Source organism: Perna viridis, chromosome 4 (genome assembly GCF_037379345.1).
Source record: "Perna viridis isolate PV_CMFRI_1.1 ecotype Kerala chromosome 4, ASM3737934v1, whole genome shotgun sequence".
NCBI classification, from domain to species: domain Eukaryota; kingdom Metazoa; phylum Mollusca; class Bivalvia; order Mytilida; family Mytilidae; genus Perna; species Perna viridis.
The window spans coordinates 36,088,376-36,097,822 of record NC_142448.1 but is presented as its reverse complement, the minus strand read 5'-3'; the positions used below and the strand labels follow the sequence as shown (position 1 = coordinate 36,097,822).

The 9,447-nt window shown below is 31.5% G+C and overlaps 1 protein-coding gene across 1 annotated transcript; it reads right to left on the bottom strand.

Moving 5' to 3' along the window:
• Positions 1-108: 108 nt before the first annotated feature.
• On the bottom strand, positions 109-9,384 carry LOC148619920 (glucose-induced degradation protein 4 homolog). Its single transcript, XM_088580347.1, has 5 exons — positions 9,238-9,384; positions 7,394-7,561; positions 5,301-5,402; positions 4,413-4,543; positions 109-3,446 (listed from the first exon to the last, which is right to left on the bottom strand). Exons 1-5 carry the CDS (start codon positions 9,382-9,384, stop codon positions 3,383-3,385), a joined length of 612 nt encoding a protein of 203 aa, XP_088436473.1. The 3' UTR covers positions 109-3,382.
• Positions 9,385-9,447: the final 63 nt, after the last annotated feature.

Sequence of the window (9,447 nt, the reverse complement as noted above, 5' to 3'; positions counted from 1 at the left end):
GCATGCTAATTTCTATTAACTATTACATTTGAAACAAAATATCAAAAATATGTTGGATCACATTTTGTTCCATTCTTACAAATACTAACAAATAAAAAACTAATGAAATATGTTCCTGTCAGAATCTTTCTTTTATAAAATCAAGAAAAAACATAATGACTTTTTAAACCATACATGACAAAAAAAGATTAAGAAATAAAATAAATAGTTACATATGTACTGACAATGTTTTGTGAACACAAATGAATTTTAAGAAGCTTAAGTGCCACTCTTTACAAAAATCATTTAAGTGTCAGTCCCTGTAAGAATCAGGCAGTAGGTGAAACATGGTATGACATAACTCATCATTTTGATAGTGTAATTTGAATATTTGGACCATCAGAATCAAGGAAAACACAACTCTGTCAAAAAACATATTTTTGTAAGATTTTATTAAAACATTTCTGATCCAAGCCAGTAATGCAGTAATGAGATCAAATAATGGTCTATTCAAATAGAGAAAGTATCCTTGATTGATATTACATTGTCACATCGTTGGGTTTTTGACATGAACGTTTTTTTTTTTCCATTTTGCCCGATTCTTACAAATACTTACACATACAGTACAAGCACAAACTGTATGTACCATAAACTATCGTTTAAAAGCACTTTTAACAATGCTTGACAACTTTGTCAGTCATGTGATATTCATGGACAAGACCATCTCATTAAAAATCGTATGTCCAAAAAAGCTCGTCATCAAAACGAAGTAGCTGTGATTTAAAGTTGTTCTGAGAATAAATTTAAGAAGTTCTTTGATTTTGGTTTTTACAGTTAATTGCAGAATGGAACAGGCCTGAACATTGTTGAAGAAATGTTCGAAGGTGGAGCATGCCTTTCGTGGGTCCACCTACTACACATTATGGTTGCTTCAAACATCATGGCCCCCAAAAAAAACACTATTAAACCCTTCTTTATTCTCCCTTCAAAAAGCATGTTTCTTTTCTTAATATACAATTCATAGAATCTATAAACGTGTTAAATGTGTTCCTTTTCTTCAAAATTATAGCTTAGGCGCGAATTCATAGGGAGCAGTTCCCAAGTACGCACCCTATGAAAAAATTAGGAAGAACAAAATTTGTTTGTAATTTTGGTTTTTCTTACTTCTAGTGCCAAAATTTCTAGCCTGCTTCACTGCGTCATTAATTCTAATTATATAATTGAAGATATCTTTCAAATCAACATTTTTGTCTGTTAATGCTTAAGGGTCTGTGGTCTTTTTCACAAAAAATCGTAAGTGTAAAATTAGCCGTAAGTTATGATGTCATAATAGAGTTAAGTATTGTGACGTCACAATTTACGACTAATTTTACTCTTACGACTTTTTGTGAAAAGGACTTTAGAATCTTTTCAGATCAGATGCACGTGTGTATATATTCATCTCTTTCTTCCTTCATGAGAGATTTATTATATAAGCAGCTAATTTAATGCACATGCAATGCCTGTACAGTGTTTGATTTTTGTGTTGTTTTTTTTTAAATTAAAACAATGCAAAATGGCACTTCAAAATTACATAAAACTTACATTATATCAAAAAATAATTTAATCTTTAAAATCAATACTCAATTGAATTATTGATTTATTTGCGGGCAGGTAACCAAATATCTACAGGGCATTATTGATACTAGTGATGCCAACCTTAAAATTTTAATGTGTTAAGATATCACCAACTTGAACATTCTAGTGTATATAGGGATTCTAGGCATTGTAGGCAATTTTTTCCCCCATATGAATAAAAATTAAGTTAAATTTACTATGAACTGGAAAGTCTTTATAATAAAAGCTCAATTTATTATGATTAAAAATTTTTATGAAGTGCCAATTTTTCTATTAAGGAGGAAGGCAAGAAAGTTAAAAAAAAAAAAACAAACATATTTCATACCTTGTCCAGTAAATGATCGGGAGTAGAATAAAATGCTTTGCATATTGCAGCTTGACTGAGGTGAGACCATATCAAACAATGTTACAATAAGAGTCATGGGACATTATAAATACTCTGGACGGCCTTAGACTCATTATGTTCTTCTTATATCTGATTTTTTATTGACCCAGCCACCTGAAAAGTTGGGGCGACTGAAATCCAAGTCGCCCTTTTTTGGCCCCTTATTCTTTAGCCTTCTTTTTGTGGTATGACACCTTGTAGAACAATTACAAAGAGATCCATTCACATTTACTCAAGTTATTATCCGGACATTTTGAAAATGCTTGTTTTCAGCCCTACATCCTAAATGGTTCAAGTAAAAATCCCCAAATTCATATATATATATATATATATATATATATATATATATATATATATATATATATGTAGCATTTATTATGGTTTAACCAATGTAGAACATAAGTATACAGAAAAACAAATTAATTTGATATCATCATGTTATACACTTGTGGATAAAACAGTTGAAGTATAAAAATACTCAAATTATTGTACGGACAAGACGTGTTTATGAACGAGCATGACAACTGCATGATACCATTATATGACCACATTTTTTTGGCAGTCCTATACGAATCAGAGAGACAAGTGATAGTTAATAGATACTAAAGGAGGTCAGAATATATGTGAACATCAGAGAACAGTGGCAGAAAATCAATATAGAAAAACAGATTTCAATTTCTGCAATAAAGAAGCATATTCTAAACACTTAGCATAGCTGTGAATTTGCTGGCTAAAACAAGGCAGTTTGGAGAAAACCACTTTCCATTATCAATAAAAATGCTTTTTCTATCTTTAATGTGTAATAAAAAGCCCACAACATAAAATAATTTTAGATAACACTGGACAAAGAAGTATTACTCAACAATATTGATTTGTATGTATGAAGTACAAAATAATAGTTTAGAGATATTATAAATCATATCTCAAATTTTTTTTATAATAATTACAATAAATAACTAAGCTGGAACAACAAGACATCAAAGAAATTCTAAAACCTAGCAAGTACAGATTCAACTAAGAACCATGCAGAATTTTTATTAGCTACAAAACATTCAATTCACCCAAAAAACACGCCCTTTACCACACTTAATGGAAAGTGCAGACCTAAGGTGTTAGAGAAGCATTGAACCAATTTTTTTTCACAGGGTGATAACTACCTATACGGTATACCTATGCATAAGTGTTGTAAATATACATGCATATCATCAATGAAAAATTCTGTTACCGCTTGCCAGAATCTTACAAAGACTTGCACTTACATATTAACATAATCACATAATTGCTCAACTAAAATACAGTTTTTATATTCTGAACTATCAGCAACATGCTGGTTCCTCTGTTCTGTGATGGTTCAATGTTACACTGGGTCCCAGTATGAACTGGTTTTCTTACACTGGACCCTTATCTAAATTGATATACTGGAATGCTATGATCTGGTACATGTGTTAAATTTAATGACTGGAACCTGAAAAAAATCATTTCAGAATAAATTCCGTGGTAAGTAGGGATAAAACGCAGTTCCAACAAAAGTAATAGATACAAAAAATCACATAGAAACCAGTCAAAACCAACCCCTTAAAAATAGGAAACCTGTCTAAGCCAATCCTTGGAAAATCAGAAAACATTCAAAACCAGACATCTCCTGAAACTCCTTACCATCATTTTTCATTAATTTTGAGTATAAAAAAATGATGATGCAAATGCCATTCTATCTTTACTTTACACATATTCACACTTATGGCTGCAAAGAAAAATAAAATTGTTGTAATAATCACTTTCATGTTCTTTTGATACTGAACTATCCTTTAACTGAAAGGCTACCGATCACATAGTAAAATAATATTGTTTCTCTCCCATCATAAGGTTATTCAGAGACAAATCTGGGGTCATTCAGAGCAAAATGACAAGTGTAAATTCATGTATTAAAATAAAAATACTATAGATGCAGAACAAATGCCCAAGCTAGGAGAACAAACAATTTGCTAATTTTTGATCTACACAACTCCATGAAAAAAAACATCAGAAACATTGTCATGAGCAACTTAGTAAAATTGGTTTTATTTTTGGACTGAGGAAAAATATTTTCAACCCTTGGTATTGAGAGAGAGTGGTACTGAAAAATTACCATCAACTATACTAATATTATACACAATTGAACTTAATGAATTTGATAAGAATCGGAAAGAAGCAAAACCAACAGCAATGGATAGGAAAAGATGGAAAGAAACTGTAGGTGCCCTACCTCCCACGTTGGATGAAGTGGAATAAGTCAAGTAAGGCACACTTTTATTTATATCTTTGTTACCCCTTGGAAACACACTGTCACCCTCAACTACACTTCGGGGTGACAAAGATTTACTCTGGGTAACAAACTGACCTATTACCCTCTTAGCGATGTGTTATTTATATACTATCTTTATTTTATACTGACCATTCAGAACTTCTGTGATAATAATAGCCTTCGATTGATGCCAATGATTTTTGAAAACAAATATAATAAAATCCTGCAAACGAGGCCCCTGTTATATCTTTTACTGTGTGGTCTGGTACTAAAAAATGTTCCTATAGTATAGAAAATAACACAATTTCATTCACTAATCAAACCACATTTACTCAGAAATATGCAGTATTAACTCATTCATTTTGTACAACTACATGTACATGTAGCTAAAAATCTACTTATGAATATGAATTGCACAAAACCACAAGTTGTGTGACATTATCAAATAAAAAGTTCTTGATTGATAGAGCTTTGCAATGGACCTATTCCAAAATTCAACTTTCTAGTCGCAAACAATATTGTGCCATTGCAACAAAGTCAAAAAATACATCTTGACCAATCATAAACATCATCAATCCCAGAATGCCATACACTTTCTGAATTGGTTCATTAGGGTGAACACTTGAATAAAATACATAGATTTATAAGTAATAAATTTTTGACAGCAGTAATTCTCCAGCACTTATGAAAATCAATCATCAATATGTCCTGGATCTTCAACAGTTTTCATTTTCACTTTTTTTTTAATGGACTTTTGGTTTTTCTCGAGTTGACTACAGATTTGAAACTTAGAAAAGCCTAGGACCATCTTCTCTTAAAAGTGAACCCTTTGTTTTGATACATCTTTCCAGGGGCGGATCCAGGATTTAAGTTTAGAGGAGGGCGTTAATTAATTTAAATGCCATGAAAAGCAAGGCAAAAAAATATTATGGGGTGAAAGGTGTGGTAAAATTTTTTTCTTACCGATTTAGACAGGGGCATACGCCCGGCACGCCAGTCCTTGGATCCGTGCCTGCTTTCTTTACCCTATAAACATACCTTCCATCTCATAAAAACAAAATCTGTATTCTTTAAATCTTCATAATCAAAATTGTCTGCATTAAAATTCTTTGCAAATGGATAAAATGATAAAAATTTCCCCTGAAACAAAAAAAAAAAAAGAAGGTACTATAAACATACATAGTGATGAATTTACATATAAATTTACATTTTTTACTGTTGTATTTGAACCTTTTAAGTAAATACAATATATCAAAATACAAATATATATATATCAGTTGCTAGCTGAAATATTTTGCCCTCTTTCATTGTATTAAAATTTTTGCTATAATGCTGAAACAAATATTGAACCGTAATGTCGCCATAGTAACAACACGTACATGTATAATGAGTACAAAGTTCTATTATAATATGATCCAATCCATATAGAAATTATAGAAAAAATTTCAGTCATAATAAACTAGTGGAGAGAATTTATCTCATGGATCCATGTTTCCTCAAGTTAAAAGTTTTTAACGATTACAAATATAAATTTTTAGGGACACCTTCTGCAGCACTTGTTTGAGAGCTACCACAGACACCTTGTAAAATAATTTCCCTTCCAATACTACAAGAATCAATTGACAGTCAGAAGCTGAGTAAAACACAAAATAGCACTTCATACTTTTTTTTTTATAAATGCCTTTAGAAGAACGCCTACACAAAAATAATTTTAAACATTACCACAATGCAGTTGACCATAAATTACAGGTCAAATTTAATTTTGGAGTATTTAATTCAAAAGGTTGAAACTAAAGTTGATCTAGGTGTATACAAATGTAATTCCCATATCAACATGAGGTTGCACACATTGTCATGCTAGGCATAAATGTCACTCATCTCATACAGGAAGTTGATATTGGACAGCAACCAAAATTGCTTACAACATATGGCCCATCTATAATAAAGTCTCTCATTAAGTTTGAAATCAATCCATGAACTGGGAGCCAAGATTTTTGTGACAAGCATTTCTCTATCATTACATATAGTGAAAAATGACAATGTCCAAGTAAACAGGAATTTGATATCAGAGAGCATCCAAAATTGTTTACAACATGTTCCCACCTATATAAAGCCACACACCAAATTTGAAATTGATTCATCCATTAAATGCCAAAATAATTGTGACAGAATTTGGACGGATGGACCAAATGTAGTACAGACAAGCGATTCCAATACACCAATAACTTGTTGAGTTGGGGTATAAATAAACCTACATCAATATTCAAATGTAGTTAGTATATTTTTTAAAAGTTGTGTCAAAGGCCATGATGATAATAAAATAATTCTTTAAAACTGAAAATAGAACAAGAGACTCAACATTCCAAAAATTCTAAACAATCACTTTGTACAGAATACTCTAAAGAACAATCTTACTAAATTTCATTTGATTCTGAACAGAATTTTTTTCAGATGAGAAAATTTTTGAAATACATGTAATAAACTTCAAAAATAGCCAAAAATGAAAAAAAAGGGCAATAACTCCAACATGGGTCAACAAATTTTCCCAGAATTTGACCAAAGATAGATCTCATTATGCATAACCTAACAATTTTGGAAATATATGTGGAAAACTGCTGTCTGACCCCTACAATTTATGTTCTACTTTAAGTAACAACGGCCAAGTTTTTCAACAGATCAGAAATCAAAGCATATACTTTGTGCAGGAAACCCTAAGGAACAATCATGCTAATTTTCATCCAATTTCATTCTGTAGTTTCATAGGAGAAAATATTTGCAAAATTGTTAATGATAACAGATGACAAAGATGATGATGACAGACACTGGTTATGTTATTGTATCTAACGAACGCCTATGGCCAGGTAAGCTAAAAATAGTTTCTTTCTACCAAGACCCTCCATCCACATACATTCCTCAAGGGAAAGTAAGTGTATGGAGGGTTAAGTTATCGTATTTAATGGACGCCTATGGCCTGGTAAGCTAAAAATTCAAGTATAGTTTCTTTCTACCAAGACAGAGATTCTGTCAAATTTAGAATTTTTAGATTAAAATTGAATGGCATGCAAACAAACAGACAATAGGCAGACAGATAGAGATAAACTATAATATAGCAATAAAATGACAATAAAAACCCAGTGTTTTCTGTCAACCTCCTCGTCAGCCTCCCATTTCCTGGTTAAAAATGGATGTTTCTGACTGATTATCTCCCCTTCAAAAAAAGTAGTAAGAGTGGGATACTCCTCTGTTAAACCACTGATCTTTAAATACCCACACAGATAGGAGTTTTCCATGTCAACATACTGAAATATAAGAATGATACATGTAATCTGGATATTAAGAGAAGTAAATCAAAGAAAATTTTACCACATTAATGATAGAACAAAAATAAACAATAAGTCAAAAACAGTCATGGTACAAATATACATGTTCATCATGTAATATACATTACATGCATGTACACAAATATCATTTACAATATATAGACAATACAATTCAGTTTATTTTGTGTAATAAAACAGACTGATCATTTTATGGTTTCAAATTAAATGTCATTTGTCATTGGTAGAAATCCTGAGATAAATTGCAAAACTCTAACTTCACAGATCTCAATTTTTTTTTTTTTTTTTTTTATTTTCTTTACTAATAATGAGACTAGATTATTTTCATCAATTTGAAAAGTCTTTCTTATGATGAAAATGACGACCGCTAGAAAAATCACTGCTTTAGTAATCCCGACATGCATACGAAGTTAGACCATAGTTTAGGAAAATTTTCATAATTTAAAGTCTCATGATATTACCTCTACAAATGTTTAACTACAAACTGTACATTTTAAGACACAATATGCTCAATCTGTTCTATTAAAAGAAGCTTCAAATATAATTAATGTACATAAAGGTAGTACACAGTGACCTATAATAGTGAGTAAACCATATTAATGGACCCATTCTAACCTACATTTGTGCAATAAATCCACAAAAAATGATATAAAAATTCAATAATATGCCTAGTGACATAGGGTCAATGCATTTCATTTAGTCCCATACTGGTGTCAGAATTAATAAAAAATCAAAAGCCCATATTAGGAAAACTAGTTGGCAATTATTTTAACCTTATGTAAAACTCATCATGACTCAAATACCAAACATTTATTGTTACTATGTCTAAATACCTGAAACTCTCTGCATATAGTCAAGGAAGCTGTTAATAATTCTGAGAGCAATAATTTTGGCAAGAAACACTATAAATTTAGATCTCATCATGATACCAGTCCTTTCATTAAGAGGTTTGTAATGTTAACCTTTTAAAATCAGAGAAAAAAATGAATTAGTGATGTCAGTAATCTTTCATTTGAAGGAGACTTTCAGTTTCAAAGCAACAGGAAAATGTATTATTTTCATCAATGGCATCCACAAGTGTGAATACATCTATTTTTTAGTAACTTTAACCGAAAAGTACCCACCAATCTTACTTTTTCAGGGATTTGGAAGGCAAGGAGCCATTTGTCCTTTCTGGCTCGAAATAGCCCCTTCATCTAAAGGAAAACTACATGATTTCTAAACAAATTGCCCTTCAGATAGTAAATATCTTTGAAAAATCCTGAAAATGGCCCCTTCTCAAGATTTCCTTCCCATGCACTTTTTCATTGTTTTGGTGGGAATCTCTCCTCTAATCCCAGATGTGTGTGGGGGAGGTACAGTAAAAGAAGGTCAAAAACTTCCAAATATCAAGGATACATGTAGGTTTAAGACAATGTTACAACTTACAGTATGTACAACATTACAACAAAAGATCAAATTGTCCCTTACTCAGTGTTCAGACCCCCTAACAATTAATCAGATTCCTGCTACATTGTAAGTAATCATGTGATCCCTTTTGGAAATAAGTAATTATGTAGAATGTAGTCACTGGACAGATTTATCCGATTTTGTCAACACAGTGTTAGATGAGACATTGAGAGTATATTTTCAGTTACCTGTATGATAACTTCGACGTCATAACAATTCCCTTTGCTTTTCTGGTGTCCCTGGAATCTGGAACCATTGTACAACAGGGTTGTAGTTATCCCGGGGAGCTTGCTATTGGCAGGAGGAGGTGGATCTAACTTCACTGCCACTGGCATTTTTCACATTGTTGTTCCAATTATAAGCTGTTTTCCTTTTTCTGGTTGGTTAATATATTTCAT